The 20,406-nt window shown below is 44.0% G+C and overlaps 1 protein-coding gene across 1 annotated transcript in view; it reads right to left on the bottom strand.

Moving 5' to 3' along the window:
* The window catches only part of CNTLN (centlein), a 277,320-nt gene that overhangs the window by 169,699 nt on the left and 87,215 nt on the right, over positions 1-20,406 (bottom strand). Inside the window, exon 7 of the mRNA XM_024211087.2 lies at positions 11,551-11,713. Within this exon, the coding sequence (XP_024066855.1) occupies positions 11,551-11,713 (163 nt within the window). The remainder of the gene's footprint in view (positions 1-11,550; positions 11,714-20,406) is intronic.

Raw genomic sequence — 20,406 nt, 5'->3', positions numbered from 1 at the left:
AATAAATGCCCCAACCTAACCTGCAGCTCCTGTTTTCAAAAGCTCTCTGAGGGTACATCTACACTGCAAAAACAGACTCACAACAGCAAATCTCAGAGTTGGGCTTGTACTACAGAGCTAAAAATAGCAGCATAGATGTTCAGGCTCGGGCTGGAGTGTGGGCTCAGAAACCTGGTGGGGGGGAGTGGGAGTTGGAGCATAGGCTCCAGTCTGAGCCCAAACGTCTACACAGCTATTTTTAGCCCCATAGCATAAGCCCCAGGAGCCCAAGTCAGTTGACCCAGCTCTGAGTCTCACTGGTGGTCGTACTTTAAGATAGCTAGCTGTGCCCGGATACAGGACTTTTTTGTATTTAACCTATGATCCTGTACAATGCTGCAATATTCTTGAGCGTTTGTAACTGAATTTTTACTTTTGGTACAGGGGAAGTAAATACCAACAGTTGCTATTAATCTTGCAAACTCAGACGGGAGGGACAACCCAATTAATGTTACTATATTTGGAGAATTGTTAAGGTCGGCTGATTATTACATATGTGAAAGAGGGAATGAAAGAGGGCTATCAATTCCTAAAGGGAGCAAATGTGCATTTGAAATTTGTAAATGGATATTCTGATTAAAATCCACGTACTTCTGCAGAGAGCAAGAACCATTAGTCAAAACAGTTATACAAAAACAAACAATGTCAGGCAAATCAAACTGCAAGATTTTGTAACTACATTTAGTCTAACAATGTTCTCTATAATGTCGAACTAGGTGTGTTTATTTTTATTCTTAAATTATATTTGTTGAATTTCTCTCTATTTCTGTAAAATTTCCAATAAAATACTCTTGTTTAAAACTACATTAACTGGGTTTCATAATGGTTAGCTTGGACAATCATGATGGGAGGCTCAAGCAGAGAAACGGAACTCAGAGCAAATCTATAACAGCCTGGTTACTTGTTCTTAGGCTTGAAGAAGGCTACATATCTCCACAAACTCAACAGAATGATGGACAAAGGGTACTTTGGGCATAAAATGAGCCAAACCACCTGAATTAAAGATTTATCCCAAAACAGATCAGGCATTATTCCATACTTCCTCACTTATACAGTATATGGAATATAAACTTGTATCAATCCATTACAAGGCAGAATGGCACTATGCTTTCTTTGAAGCCAATACTGCTTCTGACCATGCCAGAGGTATAGCTGTTGAACAACACCCTCTCTTCTTAAGAAGGAATGTGTACACAGTGCACAGTGCTCCCAGTCTCTGCTGCTTTAAGAGACTAGGATCCAACTCCAGAATTCAAACCTGGTCCCCATTTGATGGCAAACAGTACTTCCTCTATGCCACTGGCATCTATGAGATATACAGTCAGTATGATTAATGAAGAGACTGAAAAGCAAAACCGCACCGAAGGGAACTTCTGCATTATGAAAACAAAAGGCTTAAACTGTAAATTTCAGAAAACCCTGATAAGATGGCTAAGGAGCTCAGAATCTCTTCTTGTCTTATTATCCTTAGTATTGATTGAAGTCTCTCCAGCTTGAAATGATTGGTGAGGACAAATCTATAGACTCCCATTAAATCCAGCATAGGAATGAAGTCCCATGAGCAATTGGGACTAATAAAGCCGATGGAACACATTTTAGAAAAATATTCCTTACCTTGAGAACTAGAACTATAGCCACAATATGAAATAGATATCAGTGTCTTTTCATAAATCCTCTAACCTGAAGGAGTTTTTGCAGGACATGTGTGTGGAATCAAGGGAAGAAGTATTGCAAATCCTAACCTGATTTCAGCAAGTCAGTGCATCTTGATAAAACAGACCACTGATCTTTAAAGGTCTTCCCACCCTACCACAGTTCCACTACAGCAGGTCTAAAAGGGAATTTGTGATGGACTTATGCCTATCCATTATGTCTGGTTTGTCAGACAAGTCATTTCTTTGACTCAACCGTTTCCTAATGCACATTAGTACCAGTGCAAAGAGCAGTTCTTCCCAAATGGCAGACTAGTAAAATAAACTTGGAATATATCAGCCAACCAGTGCCTGAGCTATAGCACATAGTGCCTATCTGACCACTAAGACAGAGGTCATTGATCTTGCTGTAAGGGACAGTATATCATAGGATGTACACACTGATAGGCTCAATGCCATTTGGAAAAGTAGAAAAATATTCCTCTGTGAATTTGTCTATAGAATAGCTGACAAGTCCTTATCTAGCTTTTGCAGCCAGCATATTATTAATCCAGGGAGACAAACAGAATGCATGTGCTTCTAGAATACTGTGCCTTTGAGCTATAAGGAGTAAATCGAGGATTGCAGCTATTTTCAAGTTACTAGGATCACCAAGGCTTCTTGTAACCTCAATAGGAGAGTACATCTTAGGACTTAAAGAGAGTAAGTACACATTGCCTTAGTAACTTTAGGCCACTTTTAGTTACCTTTGGTTGCTTCACATAGCTCATTGAACAACCTATTTCAGGACATTTATTAGACTTTAGAAAGTGCTCCAGTAAAGCATCCCTTATGTACAACAGTCTGAAATTTCTGTGAAAAAATTCTTACCGTTTTGCTACAATTATAATCTCTCCAGTTTAAATATTTCCCAAATAATAGCAATGGCATCCTAAGTGTTGTCTTAATTTATTCAGCCCAAAGACGATTGCTCTCACTGATTACAAAGAAAGTAGTACAATCTTGGAATTTTTAAATAGACTACACCAGCTTGGTGTCTCTGGTGTTAAAAGGCAGTAACAGAAATATTGAAGTTAGGTATTTAATAGAACAATTTCCTAAAATAAAAGGTAGATGTGTTCACCCCAGTTTGTCACATACACTAAAAGATCGATCAGATCTCAAAATAGGAAACATCTAGTAGTTTAACTGCATGGGTGTTGGGATTTTAGCTTGCAAGGAGAAGACAAAAAGAGGAGATTTCCAGGTATATGATGTTTAAATGGCTTTTGTGTTTCTCTGCAGTTTAAATAGTGGCCTACTTGCCAGTTAGTCGTCAGTTGGGATAGTCTGTGCTTAACTGAGTTAAGATGGCAGCCTCCCTCCCCAATGTACCAAGAATATTCATTTTAAAAAAACCTCTGGGGTAGCTCAGGTAAGGGATTCCTATGAGTTGAGATATTTGGTGGAGCAGGGGTCATCAATTAATTACTAAACAGAAAAAACGGTTGCCCGCCTATTGTAACTGTTGTTCTTTGAGATGTGTTGCTCATGTCCACTCCATTCTAGGTGTGTGCGGTCGTCCGAGATTTTTACCTTAGCGGTAACCGTAGCGCTGACCGTGGCGCCCCCTTGAGTGCCGCGCTCATGCCACGGTATATCAGGCGCCGCCGGCCCTATGCCCTCTCAGTTCCTTCTTGCCGACAACTCCGACAGAAGGGTAGGAGGGCGGGTAATGGAATGGACATGAACAACACATCTCGAAGAACAACAATTAGGAAAGGTAAGAAACCATTTTTTCATCTGAGTGTGCTTGCTCATGTCAATTTTATTCTAAGTGACTCACAAGCCGTATCAACGGAGGTGGGTTCAGAGTTCACAGTCTGGCTTTCAGCTTGCAGCACAGCTCTGCCAAAGCCAGCATCGTCTCAACCCTGCTGACTCAGCGCATAATGCGATGCGAACATGTGGACGGACGACCAGATAGCGGCCCAACAGATTTCTTGGGTTGGCACCTGTGCCAGGAAGGCTGCTGCTGATGCTTGTGCCCTTGTTGCATGCGCCATCACGATCACCGGCAGAAGCACCTTTGCCAGCTCATAGCAGTAACAGATGCAGGGCGTAATCTAGGATGAGATTCTCTGAATAGATACCGGACGACCTTTCATCCTGTACACCACCACAACAAACAACTGTGTTGACTTATGGAACGGCTTCGTTCTATCTATGTAGAATGCCAACACCCTCCTGACATCCATGGTATGAAGTCTGTGTTCCTCATCAGACTCATGGGGCTTCACATAGAAGACCGGTAAGTATATGTCCTGGACAGTATGAAACTGAGAAATGACCTTGGGCAGAAACACTGGATGCAGGCGCAGCTGGACCTTGTCCTTCTAGAAGACCGTATAGTGAGGCTCCAACGTGAGCACCCTGATTTTGGACACCCTATGGGCCGAAGTTATAGCGACCAAGGAGACCTTCGAGGAGAGAAGCAGGAGGGAGCAGAAAGCCAAGAGTTCGAAGGGGGGACCCATGAGCCTCGACAGCACAAGATTCAGGTTCCAAGGGGGAACCAGGTCCCAGACATGTGGGTAAAGGCACTCCAGACCTTTCAAGAACTGCGCCGTCATGGGATGGGCGAAGACTGAACGGGCCTTGAAATGGAGGGTGGAATGCCAAAACAGACACCAGGTGTACCTTGATCGAAGACAGCAACACGTCCTGGAGCTTAAGGTGCAGTAAATAGTCCAGGATGTCCTTCTGCACAAATGTGTCGGTTCAAGGCCCAACACGTGAACCACTTCCACTTTGCCACATAGGTAGCCCTGGCGGTCGGTTTTCTGCTGCCCAGCAGGACCTGTTGGACACCAGCGGAACACTCCGTTCATCCATACTCAGTCATGCAGCAACCAAGCCATCAAGTGCAGCGATGCCAGGTTCGGATGCAGCAGGTCGCCGTGGTTCTGGGACAGCAGATCCAGCAGAAGAGGTAGCTGCAATGGGGTGGCTGCTGAGAGACTCAGCAGCACGGCGAACAAGTGTTGACGAGGCCACGCTGGGCTATGAAGGTAACAGACGCTCTGTCTTGCTTCACCTTCAGCAGTACCTTGTGGATCAACGTACTGGCAGGAAAGTGTACATCAGCACTCCCGACCACAGAATCAGGAAGGCGTCCGACAGGGAGCCCTTGTCCCTGCCCCACAGAGAACAGAACAGGTGGAACTTTCTGTTCTGTTTGGACGTAAACAGGTCCACCTGGAGAGTCCCCCACCTCAGGAAGATTAGGCTGACCACCTCCAGATGAAGTGACCATTTGTGGCAAGATGACTATGTCCTGCTGAGGTGGCTACCAGATGAATAGCATGCAGCACACAAAAGTCCCAGAGGCTGAGCATCTCCTGATACAGGGCCGAAGACCTGGCGCCATCCTGCCTGTTCACGTAAAACATCGTGGCTGTATTCACTGTCAGGACCTGCACCACCTTGCCTTTCAGGTAGGGCAAGAAAGCCTGGCAGGCCAGGAGAACCGCTCTGAGCTCCCTGACATTGATATGAAGGGCTAGATCGTTTTGTAGCCAGTGGCCCTAGGTGTTGAGCTCACCCAGGTGGGCTCCCCAGCCCAGGTCTGACGAGTCCGAGACCAGGGAGAGCGACGGAGGCGGGGTCAAAAGGGAACCCCCTGCAGCACTGACTCTGGATCCAGCCATCAGTCCAAGGACGAGAGGACGTGGCTCAGTACCGTGACCACTCAGTCCAGGGCATGCCTGCTGGGGATATAGACTGAGGCCAGCCACGCCTGCAGACCGCAGATGAAGTGGGGCATGGCTGACCACATACATGCACATGGTTGCAGGTGAGCGGATGGCTCTTTAAGCAGGCGATCAAGTCCGACATAGCCTGAAAACGTACTTACAGAAGGAAGGCTCTGACCCGCATGGAGTCGAGAACCACTCCAATAAACTCTATGTATTGAACTGGTGTTAACGTGGACTTCTCTGTGTTTATTAACAGACCCAGATTGTTGCAGATGGACCGCACCAGATCAAGGCTCTGTTGCACTTGCTCTGGAGACCTGCTCTTGATGAGCTAGTCATTGAGATAAAGGAAGATCTGGACCCCGCGATGTCTCAGGTAAGCTGCTACCAGCACCATGCATTTCATGAACATCCTGGGGGCCGAGGACAGGCCAAAGGGTAGCGCTGTTAACTGGAAGTGGCGCCCGGCCACTATGAAATGCAGGAAACGCCTGTGCCCCGGGAGATGGAGACATGAAAGTAAGCATCCTTTAAGTCGAGAGCAGTGTACCATTCCCCCGGATCCAGAGAACGAACGATGGAGGCCAAGAAGACCATACGGAACATCAACTTCTTGAGAGACTTGTTGAGGCCATGCAAGTCCAAGATGGATCTGAGGCCCCCTTTGGCCTTTGGAATGACGATGTAAAGGGAGTAGAATCCTCTTCCTTCTATGTCCCAAGGAACCTCCTCCACAGCCCCCAAGCCCAGGAGCGTCTCGACCTCCCAAACGAGGAGTTGCTCATGAGAAGGGTCCCTGAAGAGGGACGGGAAAGTGGGGGAGGAGGGGTGGCGGGAAGGAGGGATGGCCAAGAATTGTAGGGTGTAGCCCTGAGCTACTACTTCCAGGACCCAGCGTTCTGACGTAACCCGCGACCAGGCCAAGAGGCGGTTGAGGAAAAGGCGGGTAGGATCGGTAAGCTAACTGGGGCATCGCTCTCGGGCACACCCTCAAAACTATCGCTTCTAACCCCCTGGGTGTTTGGCGGCTCCAGGCTGGGCTGGCGAGCAGGAGGAGAAAGGGCGATGACAACCAAAACTAGCATCCCTTCGTCTTGTAGATCCCTGACGGGGTTGCCAGGGTCTTGGCGGCAGTGGTGGCCAGAAGGGCTTTCTGGCTGATTGAGGGGTGTGCATGCCCAACAAGCAAAGGGTAGCCCTAGTGTCCTTCATCCCGTGCAGCCTGGCGTCCATCTGATCCGAGAACAGACCAACTCCATCAAAGGGGAGGTCCTGGATTGAGGCCAGCATCTCTTGGGAGAGGCCTGCCGTTTGGAGCCAGGAACTGCGTCGCATGACCGCCAATACAACCACCCTTGCCGCCGAGTCTGCCGTGTCCCATGCCATCTGCAGGAAACATCTAGCCACCGCAGTAGCCTCCGCCACCACCACGATGACAAACTCTTGGGCCGGACCCTGAGGGAGGGATTCCTGGAACTTCTTAAGACCGTCCTAGAGATTAAAATTGTACTAGCCCAGCAGAGCCTGATGGTTCACCACCCAGAATTGCAGGTTGGTGGTTGAATAAATTTTTCTCACAAATAAATCGAGGTTTTTTGGCCTCTGTTTTTGGGAGCAGAGGAGGTGGGAACCTTCTTGTCCTTATCCTTGGCCGCAGACACAACCAGTGAGCCCCAGGGTGAGAGGGTGGGTATAAAGGTGTTAGAAACCTTTGGCTGGCACAAAGTACTTTTTCTTGACTCGTTTTGAGGTAGGAAGGACTCTGGCAAAGGGTTTGGCTAACTTGAGGACCCAGTCATGTACGGGCAAGGTGACCCGAGCGGGCCAGTACATTGAAGAGGGTGTCCTCCTGCTCTGCCATCTCCTGTACCTTTAGTCCCAAGTTCTCGGCCACACGTCAGAGAAGGGCTTGATGCTCCCTAAAGTCATCTGGTGGGCTAGCTCTGGAAGGTCCCACAACCTCCTCATCCAGGGATGACAAGAAAGACTAGACTGCTGGTGGGGTGCTGGGGTCTTGACCACCATTGGAGAAGGCGGCTTAGGGTGGGCACAGGTTCCTTTGCCCCGACCTTGGAACAGGTTTCCAATACTGGGCCTGGTGCCAGTGGGACTGCCAACCAATGCTCCGACACAGTCATCAAGGAGTGCTGTGAAGGGGGCATTGTCACAACCGGTACACCCAACGTGCTCCAATACGGCCACTGCATTGGCCACTGGCCATGCCGCCACTGCAGTGCCGCAGACGAGAGAGTGGGCTCCAGTGCCCAATCACGCCAATGGGACCTGGGCGATGGCCTGAACTGGCCCGCCATACTGGAGGAACCACTTTCTGGTGACCAAGGAGGAGCCGTTGACGCCAGAATTTGCTTACTGGTCGTGGCTACCTGCAACCATTGACCAGGTGTAATTGACCAGTGACTGTACCGGGGAGATGGGGAATGTTCCCACTGTGGGAACATGCCTGGAGGACGACTGGTGAGAAAACGAGTGGCACCAGGAATAGTACAGGGGGTGTCGACCCCATGCTGGTGAGTAGTGCCAAGGGGATGTGAGCAACAGCCTGAGCGACTGACAATGTATCTTGGAGCTGCTCCAGGATCCTCGATGCAGGGGAGAAGATCCTTGTCTTCTGTCCAGAGACCCGCGGTGTTCCCCTGTCCTAAGGGGTCTTAATGGCAGGCTTGCCCTCTTGGGGAGCCTTAGCCGGGTGCTGCAGCACCAGGGTCAACATCGCACCAGGTGGAGACCTATGCTCTCTCTGCGCCTCATGAACCTGGGAAGATGACAGTGCAGGCAGGGGTGTGGGTCCCAAAGCGCTCCCAGGAGTCAGTGGCAGACCTTTAAGGGGGCTGGGAGCCCCAACCAGGAAGGCACAATCGCATGGCTCTGGAGTAGCTTGGCAGGCAGGCCCAGGTCCCTTGGTAGATGACCCCTGGGCCTTCTTGCTTGGTGCTGGGGAGCACTTCTTGGCCTTCTTCTTCGGCACTGGCGATGGCGAACAGTGCCGGGAGGAGCCGGGTCCTGGGGTGCGCTGCACATGGAGGCCAAGGTGCAACCTGCCTGGGTGGCTCGGAAGCCGGGCGGAAGCGAACTCCATCAGGTGAGCCCTCAGGCAGATGTCCTGCTCTTTTTGAGTGTGGGGCCAAAAGTTTTTGCAGCTCCAGGACTGCTCTTTAACATGCAACTCCCCCACTTAAGGCAGCTGCTATGGGGGTCACTCACAGGCATAGGCCTGTTGCAATCCGAGCAGGGCTTAAACCCAGGAGAGCGGGGCATGCCCCGCCTGGGGCAAAGTCCCACTGGGACCCTAACTACTAACTAACTAACACTTAACAACTACTTAACACTACTATATGCTAACTATGTAGGAAGGCTCTAAGGCACAAAGTTCAAAAGGAGAAACCACTAGCTCTTACTAAGCAAGAAAGGCGCTCTGACTGACCACCATGTGGGTAAGAAGGAACTGAGAGGGCATAGGGCCAGCAGTGCCTGATATACCGCGGTATGAGCGCGGCACTCCAGAGAGCACGACAGCCGGCTCTACGAGTACCGTTAAGGCAAAAATCTCCAACGATCGCACATGTGGGCGCACACACACCTAGAATGGAATCGACAGGAGCAAGCACTCCAAGAAGAATAACTGATCCCAAAAAGTGCAACACCTTTGTTCTCTGTATTCTCAAGGTGCTTGTCGGCCAGTGCAGCAGTCTGAGAGAATTCTGTGTCCGTGTCCATGTCCATGTCCTCATCACGCTGGTCGCTGCGCTCCCGCCGGCGCTGCCTCCTCGCCTCGTTTTTCTGGTCCTGGCTCAGCATAAACTCCACGAGAACGCGCGAGGTGTTTACAATGTTCATGACTGCTGTCTGGAGCTGAGCGGGCTCCATGCTTGCTGTGGTATGGAGTCTGCAGTGTTCACCCAGGAAAAAAGGCGCGAAATGGTTGTCTGCCGTCCGTTGCTTTCATGCAGGGAGGGAGGGAGGGAGGGAGGGGTGAGGCTGTACCCAGAACCACCAGCGACAATGTTTTGGTCCCATCAGGCACTGGGATCTCAACCCAGAATTCCAATGGGCAGGGGAGACTGCGGGAACTATGGGATAGCTACCCACAGTGCAACGCTCCAGAAATCGACGGTAGCCCCGGTACATGGACGCACACCACCGAATTAATGTGGGTAAAAACCGAATTAATGTGCTTAGTGTGGCCACGCACAATCGAATTTATACAATCTGTTTCCCAAATTCGAATTATCTAAATTCGGATTAATCTCGTAGTGTAGACGTACCCTTTTTCTCACCTCCTGCTGAGAGGCACTGCTTGAGAAGGGTCAGTCAGCCTCTTGAAAATAATATGAGTCTCAGGCTAGGTCTACACTACAAGAGATTTGCCAGTATAGCTATAGATAGGTATACTGGCAAACCATCCAAGTGAAGGTGCAGCTTATACTGGCAAAAAAGTGCTTTTCTCGGCATAGCTTATACAAACTCCCCGAGGTAACTAAGCTACACCAGGAAAAGCAGTTATGCCAGTATAACTTTGTCTACACTAGGGATTTTGCCAGTATAGAAATGTCATTAAAAAAAACAAAACAAAATCACACTCCTATCTCACATAGACGTTACTATACCGGGAAAAGTTACTAGTATTGACCTAGCCTCAGCTCTGAGACACAGCCGCAGAAGAGGTCCTTGTCATCTGTAACTGTGTCAACTTTTTTTCCTTGAAGACTGAGCTGCACCAATTTTTGGAGTGTCTCATCAAAGGAACCACTCAAATGAGATGCTTGATGTCAGTGAGAGACAAGTCAGGAGTGATGGCAGAGGTGCAGAGGAATGGCACAGGAGAGAGAAAAGCAATTTGGAGGGTGAGAGAGGAAGAAGGATGAAGCAAAATCTAGTAACTACATCCTAAAAAGTAAAGCAAAGGGTTTTGATCATTGTAAGTGGGAACTGCTGTCACTCACCCTTTCTTGCCAGATGCAAGCAGAACTTCTCATGTGTTCCACTGTGTGATTTCTAACATAATCCACTCTGCAACTTTTCTAGGCCACTTCAGTGCTGACCCAAGAGAAAAGGACCACGATCTCTTGATATTGAGCACCCAAAGCTTATCTGTATCCAATTCATATTACTAAGAACTTTTATTCATGATGAGTAGTGTTCAATACACTTCTCCAGTAACAGCAACACTCTGTACCTGTGACTGCCATGATACACTTAGATACGATATAACCCAGCATACACTTAGATATCCACCACCTAGTTTAGTTTGTTTACTTTCTCAGCTTCACAATTTTATAACAAGCTTCACAAAGCTTTAAATTCAAGATGGTACCTATCAGAGAAATTTCTCTGAGTGGCTGTCAACATTCATAGTACTTACCAAAGCTATGAAATCATATTATATATTATATACACCTCTACCCCTATATAACGCGACCCGATATAACACGAATTTGGATATAATGCGGTAAAGCAGTGCTCCGGGGGGGGCGGGGCTGCGCACTCCGGTGGATCAAAGCAAGTTCGATATAACGCGGTTTCACCTATAACCCAGGAAGATTTTTTGGCTCCTGAGGACAGCATTATATCGGGGTAGAGTGTATATAGTTTTGCAGAGGATTTTTCTGCAATGGGTTTTCAAATTGTGTCACTTTGCCAAAAAAATTGTTTGAGATTGACAACAGTATCAAATTTACACATGAATTCTCCAACTAATCAACTAATAATAGGTGTTATAAACTTAAACCTCCACTTCTCATGAATGGGAGCGGAAGAGAAACAAAGATAGGCAAAGCAAACTATAAAAACTGGCTGTTATGCTTTGCAATCCATCAGGACTTTTTCCCATGTATCACTAAAATCTACATGTTTAGTGCTGGAGCATGCAGTCCTTATAGAAGCAATGGGCATTCCCCTTCAGTAGGTATAACTGGGCCCAAAAGAACCTTCTACTCCACCTTCCACATTTTCATCACAAAGTAGCACCAATACAAGCGTGCAGTACCACATGGTGCTTTAAACAGGGATACTCTATTATCCAAGATGCTGCATATTGATAGTTATGAACAGTACTCACAAGTAGGTTTCAATTTATACTTTTGTGATAGAAAAAAGCAGCATACTTTTTGATATGATATAGTTTCAGCTGTGTGAGCATCTTCCTGATTTCTCAGTACTTTTTGCGTATCCATATTGAGAGACTGAAGCTGCTGGATCAGCTCTGCCTGCTGTGCTGTATGTTCTGTGTTTTGTTTGTAAAGATTCTGCAGCTCCTGCAACTCCTTCCTGTGCAAAGCAAGCAACAAACAGGAAAGCATGACTAGAAGGACAATAGCTAAACACTTGTATTCAGCTAATTTTATTTTATATAATGAGCTTTCTACTTTCATTTATTTTACTTGTCAATTTCCTTCTAAATACTAGAAATTATATACACAATATTTAATATTTATCACACACTCCTGGAAAATATCTATACAACACTTAACTTTCAAAAGCAGAACATCTATCAATTGGCCTTTAATGGCATGACTGCTATAAAATAACTGGACTTCCAGTTACAGCATTGGCAGCTTTCTGATCAACATGTAGTTAATTCTTTAGTACAAAGAGTCAAAATGTACAACTGATGTCTGCAGCAGACATTTACTTTAATAGGATACCTGGAACCACACAGTTAGTCTAATCTTTGTATTATTGCTTCAGTTCAAAAGTGTTCTTTGTCACGCTAAATCGCTTTCCATAATATAATCTGTAATAGAGTTCAATGGTATGCACATTGCAAAACTTGGCTTCTTCTTTGTATATTATAGCAAGCATAATTCTCTGTTAATTAACAAGCACACTTCAAACTATTGTTAGACTTAAATTCAGTTTCAGTGCCTATTACCCTCATTAACTTTCTTCCATGTTTCTTCATAGGGTTTTCTTTGGACCTTAGGCAAAGCACTTAACCTCTCTGTTTCTCAGCTTAACATCTGTAAAATGGGAATCATGACATTTGTGTAAAGTGCTTTGAGATCTACAGATACAAAGCAGTGCATAAAAACTAATTATTAATACCAATATAGGCACTTTTTCAGCACTTTCTCTGCAGAATGGCAGAGACCAAACTAGTGTAATTCAAGAACTTTCTTTAAAGAGAGCATTGTACCAGTGGGGAAAAAAACGATTTGAAGGAAAACAAATAACACTGTTTAAAGGAGTATATAATGAATGAAAGATTCTGTCTTGTAAAAACTTACAGACAGCTATTAGAAAGCAATCATGAAAAGGGTGTTAAGTAGACTTAAAAATCTGATTTGTGGAGATAGGTTGGACAGGTTAATACACTTGTAACTAATAAAAGCTGGAGGAGATAAAAAGAATGTCACTGGGGTCAGATTCGTTCTGTCCCAGGGAACCAACTGGTCGTGCCCTAGGTGTATTAAACCTATGTCACAGGAGTGATGCATTAATTGCAGATGTCTAACTACAAGATACATTTATAGTTTCTCATTTTAATTGTATTTCTTTTCTTCTCACACCATTTCATTTAGCATTTGTCCATGAAGCAGTAGTATCAGGGTATTTACACAAAAATTAAGACAAATGATACCAATACAACAGTCCTAGAACATAACGTTAAGAAAGGAATATGGTCAAAGAAGCTTGTAATGGGGATCAATTCAGGAAAGCACTTAAGCACAAGTTTAATTTTAAGCATGTATTTAAAAAGAGAAGCCTAATTATTTACTATTATTTATTGTAAGCAGAGATGGGGTCCATCTATCGAGGAAGGGGAAGAGCATATTTGGCTACAGACTGGCTAACCTAGTCAGGAGAGCTTTAAACTAGGTTCGAAGGGGGCAGGTGACCAAAGCCCACAGGTAAGTCAAAAACACAGAGACCTGGGAGAAGAGTCGGAATTTGAGGGGCGCATGGGCTGTTATAGCAGGGATAAGGGAGAGACAAGACAGAACTGGGGGTGAGGAGGAGATCAAATCGGTATCTTAGATGTCTGTATCCTAATGCGAGAAGTATGGGGAATAAGCAGGAAGAACCTGAAATGCTATTAAATAAACACAACTATGACAGTTGGCATCACGGAGACTTGGTGAGATAATACGCATGACTGGAATATTGGTATAGACGGGTACATGAAGGACAGGCAGGGAAAAAAGGGAGGAGATGTTGCCTTATATATTAAAAATGTATATACTTGGACTAAGGTTGAGATGGGAATAGGAGACAGACTTGTTGAAAGTCTCTGGGTAAGGATAAAAAGGATAAAAAACAAGGGAGATGTCATGCTAGGGGCTACTACAGACCACCTAACCAGGAAGAAAAGGTGGATGAGGCTTTTTATAAACAACTAACAAAATCATCCAAAGCACAGGACTTGGAGGTGATGGGGGACTTCAACTACCCAGACTATGTTGGGAAAATAACACAGCAGGGAACAGATTACCCAACAAGTTCTTGGAATGTATTGGAGACAATTTTTTATTTCAGAAGGTGGAGAAAGCTACTAGGAGAGACACTGTTCTAGGTTTGATTTTGACAAATCGGGAGGAACTGGTTGAGAATCTGAAAGTGGAAGGCAGCTTGGGTGAAAGTGATCATGAATTGGTAGAGTTCATGATTCTAAGGAAGGGTAGGAGGGAGAACATCAAAGCAAAGACAATGGATTTCAAGAAGGCAGACTTTAGCAAACTCAGGAAGTTGGTAGGTAAGATCCCATGAGAAGCAAGTCCAAGGTGAAAAACAATTGAAGATAGTTGACAATTTTTCAAAGAGACATTATTAAGGTCACAAGAGCAAACTATCCCACTGCATAGGAAAGATAGGAAGTATGGCAAGAGACCACCCTGGCTTAACCAGGAGATCTTCAATGATCTAAAAATCAAAAAAAGAGTCCTACAAAAAGTGGAAACTAGATCAAATTACAAAGGATGAATATAAACAAATAACACAAGTATGTAGGGACAAAATTAGAAAGGACAAGACACAAAATGAGATCAAACTAGCTAGAGACACAAAGGGTAACAAGAAAACTTTCTACAAATACATTAGAAGCAAGAGGAAGACCAAGGACAGGGTAGGTCCGTTACTTAATGAGGGGGAGAAAACAATAACAGAAAATGTGGAAATGGCAGAGGTGCTTAATGACTTTTGTTTTAGTTTTCACCCAGAAGGTTGGTGGTGATTGGACATCTAACATAGTGAATACCAGTGAAAATGAGGTAGGATCAGAGGCTAAAATAGGGAACGAACAAGTTAAAAATTACTTAGACAAGTTAGGTGTCTTCAAGTCACCAGGGCCTAATGAAATGCATCCTAGAATACTCAAGGAGCTGACTAAGGAGCTATCTGAGCCATTAGCGATTATCTTTGAAAAGTCATGGAAGACGGGAGAGATTCCAGATGACTGGAAAAGGGCAAATATAGTGCCCATCTGTAAAAAGGGAAATAAGGACAACCAGTCAGCTTAACTGCTATACCAGGAAAGATAATAGAGCAAATAATTAAGCAATCAATTTGCAAACACCTAGAAGATAATAAGGTGATAAGTAACAGTCAGCATGGATTTGTCAAGAACAAATCGTGTCAAACCAGCCTGATAGCTTTCTTTGATAGGGTAACAAGAGTTGTGGGTGGGGGGAAGCGGTAGACATGGTATATCTTGACTTTAGTAAAGCTTTTGATACTGTCTCGCATGATCTTCTCATAAACAAACTAGGGAAATGCAACCTAGATGGAACTACTATAAGGTGGGTGCATAACTGGTTGGAAAAAACAGTTCACAGAGAGTAGTTATCTGTGGGTCACAGTCATGCTGAAAGGATATAATGAGTGGGGCCCCGCAGGGATCAGTTCTGGGTCCGGTTATGTTCAATATCTTCATCAATGATTTAGATAATGGTATAGAAAGTACACTTATAAAGTTTGCGGACAATACCAAGCTGGGAGGGGTTGCAAGTGCTTTAGAGAATAGGATTATAATTCAAAATGAGCTGGACAAACTGGAGAAATGGTCTGAAGTAAATAGGATGAAATTCAGTAAGGACAAATGCAAAGTACTCCACTTAGGAAGGAACAATCAGTTGCACACATACAAAATGGGAAATGACTGCCTAGGAAGGAGTATTACGGAAAGAGATCTGAGGGTCATAGTGGACCACAAGCTAAACAGGAGTCAACAGTGTAACACTGTTGCACAAAAAGCAAACATCATTCTGAGATGTGTTAGCAGGAGTGTTGTAAGCAAGACACGAGAAGTAATTCTTCCGCTCTACTCCGTGCTGATTAGGCCTCAACTGGAGTAGTGTGTCCAGTTCTGGGCACCACATTTCAGGAAAGATGTGGATACATTGGAGAGAGTCCAGAGAAGAGCAACAGAAACGATTCAAGGTCTAGAAACATGACCTGTGAGGGAAGATTGAAAAAACTGGGTTTGTTTAGTCTGGAAAAGAGAAGACAGAGGGGACATGATAACAGTTTTCAAGTACATAAAAAGTTGTTACAAGGAGGAGGGGAAAAAATTTTCTTCTTAACTGCTCAGGATAGGACAAGAAACAATGGGCTTAAATTGCAGCAAGGGACATTTACGTTGGACATTAGGAAAAACCTTCCCAACTGTCAGGGTGGTTAAGCACTGGAATAAATTGCCTAGGGAGGTTGTGGAATCTCCATCATTGGAGATTCTTAAGAGCAGGTTAGACAAACATTCGTCAGGAATGGTCTAGATAATACTTAGTCCTGCCATGAGTGCAGGGGACTGGACTAGATGAACGCTCGAGGTCCCTTCCAGTTCTATAATTCTATTTGGGACAACACATTTTATTCTCTAATTTGGAAAGATAAGAGGTGTCCGGAAAAATAACCTGTCCAAAATAAGATATCCATTTCTGAAAAATCTCCAAAAAAGGACACAAAGCAATTAAAAGATTTTCAAAATACATTCATCTGCGACAACAAGCATTCCAGAATAAATACAAATATAGAAATTAAACCAATATTTAATGAAGGATTGACCTTACTAAGCATTCAAAACTATTACTTTGTAGACCATTTGAGAGAATTAATATATCACTGCACATGGCAGAAAAACTATGAATGAAAATGGAAAAGAAAATCTCAGTCAGAAACAGACTTTAATATGATAAAAGAGTCTACTGTATAAATTGTCCAGACACTCTATAATATAGATAAACCATATTAATAGAGGATACATTAAATGAATCTAGAAATTAAGCACATTGAATTGATGGAAAACTATTATCAGAAACCACACAAAAGAATTAAAAATCATACCATATACAACAAAGGCCCGTGAGCCAACATAAAGACAGCTTTTATGGGAAAGTTTGGAACCTATTAAAAGGTCCAAGCCAGTGGGTATATTTTACGTAAACCCAGGTGGGGAATCTAGAAAATAGAATCTCATTCAGTTTGGGGTTGGAACAGAGAAGTAGCCAGTTTGACCTCCCAGTCTTAGATGGGATCAGAAAAGGGGAGATTGACATGAGATGGGTAAATCAAATATTGAGTAAAGAACTGCCCAAATCAGATATCACTTATGTTTAAACTATTTGTCAAATGTAATATTTGATTCACCCAATCCATAATTTTCACTCAAACTTTATCTAAACTCTAAAGAGCTCTTTGCCGGCTTTAATTTGGTTTTGATAGTTTCTCAGGAGTTAAGATTATTTTCTGTTTTATGAAGTGTTTCTTTCCTGGAGTCAAATTCAATTGTCAGTTATAATGGTGTAAAACTGAAATAACTAGATTGAAGTCAATGAAGTTGCTCCAGATTTACATTAGTGTAACTATGCACAAAATTGGATACTGCACCCTTCTCCTTGCTCTAAATCTCTAGTAGTTTGCAAGGGGCGGGGGCTTCACTGGGAGGGGGTGATTTAAAAAAAATCAGCAGCAGGAGTTTTAGGTCATGCATCTGCTACTGTTCATTCACACTGCTGCTAAAGTCAAAGCCTTCCCCTGCCGAGCGAACTTTCATAGAAAGCATAGTGATTACATTGTAAGAAGAGGTAGAGCAACCAAACAGCAGGATACTGCAGCTGATCACAGGATACCTTTCAAAATCTAGCAGTTTTAACGGAGCTGAGAGTATGAAAGGCTGGTCTCTCAAAGCTCAAAATTTTAACTTCATATTAGATGTATCTATAGATCTTGAGGTTAATCCCACAGAAGTAAATGTCTAAATGACAAAGCTAGAACAAAGAGCCTGAGCAGAGTTGACCAAGTTGCTAGCAAGTACTGTAATTTAGTAGGTTACAACCACAGTTTTGTAACCATTTAATGTAAAAACAGAAGTGTAAATGCAACACATCTCCAGGATATGAGGAAGTGGAAATGGGATAAATGTCGTCCAAGTGCCAACCGTGCAAGGCAATTTCTAGGAAACGACTAGGCAGAGTGAATCTGTCGACAAACTTTACTTTTTAAATGTAGTTTTCTCCCTAGATCCTAAAATATTTGCAAGTTATATCAGAGAGAGAGAACTACAAATTGCTGTAGTGTACTGTACTATACTGGGATATTGAAATGCATATTTTGAGCATCCCACATAATTGTAATAGAAAAAAGATCACAGTGTGGGTTGCCAGCATTCAGGCCTCATTTCTGCCCTATTTTTTCTTCTCTCCATTTCTTATTTCCCAGTCTTTGCCTCAACCCCTTCCTCCTTTTACTCTTTTTTTTTTTTTGGGGGGGTGGGGGGGTATCATTTTTCTCTCTCATGTCTTTCTTCGCTTGTTTTCTGCTTTGTGTTTCAGCTCAGTCAGGAACAGCAGTCCAGGTAGTAGGAGCCTTATGTATGAAAGGGATGCAGAGGGAAACCAAACAGGATTCTAGACCAAAACTGGAACAATTGCTGCTTGCCATCCAAGGCAGTGTTTCTTTGGACTGAGCCTTGGAACAGGCCTTCTTCCTCAATGATTCTTCAAGTGAAGCACTGGAACTAATTTACTTTTCTATATTCATTTATTTTCCTAGTACAGTCTGACTATTGCTGGAAGTGGCTGATACTCACAATTAGCTTGTTCAGTCATTTTCTTATGCATTGAATGTGCATTGAATTCTTACAGAAAAAAAAATCACCTTATTTAAAATGAATAAAGCTACCAGGATTTCCTCAGGAAAATAAAGTATTCTCATGTAGTATATGAGGGTTTTGGTTTGGGGGGGCGGGGGGGGGGAAGAGAAGGTTTGGTGGAGAGGGGGACATTTCTACTACTTAAATCATCATTAAAGTGGTCACCATGAGAGTGTCAACATCTACAAACAGTTACCACGTGGTAGTTTCTGAAAAATGTTGTCTTTTAATAGTAACTACCATACTTATAACACAGCTTCCTGGATTTCAGAGAAATCACTGCCTTCTTTAATAAGAGGTTAAGCAAGAGGATAACAAGTTGCATACCAGTTCTCTCTTGGCTCCCGATTCACGACAGTACCATTATTCAGAAAAGCACTTAGCATATGCCTAATTGCTTCCCTTTAGAGAGATGGATTTAAGCATACACTCAAGTGACATTTTACATATATATATATATATATAAAATCACACACACACACACGCACACACACACACAAATGTTACTAAAGACCAAGGAGATAGGAAGAACACATTTTTAAAAGTCAAATACTACTGAATAGGGTGTTATCAATATTTACTGAATATTGATAACCACTCATTTTTAGGGTGGCACAGATGACATAGCCACTAAAAAAGCATGGAAGGGGGTGGGAATTCTGGTAACAGGGGAAGGGGGCTGGCTAACAGAAGGGGTATTTTGACTCCATGGACATAGTGAAATATTTATTTGGCCAACAAGGACTGGGAAGGGGTTAATCTGAGGGAACCATGCCAGCAGAATTGAACATGGAGGAGCTGCAGACATAATTATAACATGCTTAAAATGGCAACCCCCTCCTGGCAAGAGCCATTTTAGGTATTTAAGATTCACCGTAGTGCTATTTAGCATGTGGGTTCATTTATTTGATTAATATGAATTCTGGAAAAATGCTAGTATTTATATCTGAATTGAATATGAATTAAAGATTTATCCCAACCATACCAAAAAATGTTAAACACATGTTGCCCTGTACATACTAACTGTTGTAAGCTAACATATGGCTTCCCAGAGATTTAAAGTAAAATGAGCAGCTGCTGTCAATCAAAAAGCTGGACATGCCAATTACAAATACTCATCATATCCATCATCTTTGTTGACATTTGCTGGTTTTGTTTTATTTTCCCAATAATGGGCAGTGTGTGGGGATTTTGCCAGAACTGCATCTTCCGATGTTCTACTCCAGATACTGAGGGACTTAAAGGGCTGGTCTACACCCAGCCGCTAGTTCGGCGGCTGGGGATCGAAGTTCCGGGTTCGACTTATCGCGTCTGGTCTGGACGCGATAAGTCGAACCAGGAAGTGCTCGCCGTCGACTGCGGTACTCCAGCTCAGCGAGAGGAGTACCGCGGAGTTGACGGGGAGCCTGCCTGCCGCGTGTGGACCGCGTCTGAACCGCGGTAAGTTCGAACTAAGGTATGTCGAATTCAGCTACGTTATTAACGTAGCTGAATTTGCGTACCTTAGTTCGAATTGGGGGGTTAGTGTGGACCAGGCCAAAGTAATTTACTAAGTCTCTAGGTTACACCACCTGATACCCACAGTGTCAGGCGCTGTCACTTAAGTCTTTTCAGGGCATTGTGAAACAGCTTTGAATGTATACCAAAGCAAATGATCTGAAAATCCCTGACTGTATAGCAGCAATGATGAAACTCATGTATTCTGAGCATTACCAGCTTGGTGCGTTGCAATAGCACTTGGCACTCACTGATGGGTTAGAAAGTACTACCATCTCTTGAGCTAACAGCTCCGTGTATCCATGAGATACGAATCACTTTGAATTAAACAGACAACACAGCATTTAAGCCCAAATCCTGAGACTCAGCACAACTTTAA

This window comes from Terrapene carolina, unplaced genomic scaffold (genome assembly GCF_002925995.2).
Source record: "Terrapene carolina triunguis isolate 2854851 unplaced genomic scaffold, T_m_triunguis-2.0 Scaffold113, whole genome shotgun sequence".
Taxonomy (NCBI): domain Eukaryota; kingdom Metazoa; phylum Chordata; order Testudines; family Emydidae; genus Terrapene; species Terrapene triunguis.
Note: the sequence above shows the minus strand (reverse complement) of the source record. Positions and strands in the feature narration are given on the sequence as shown.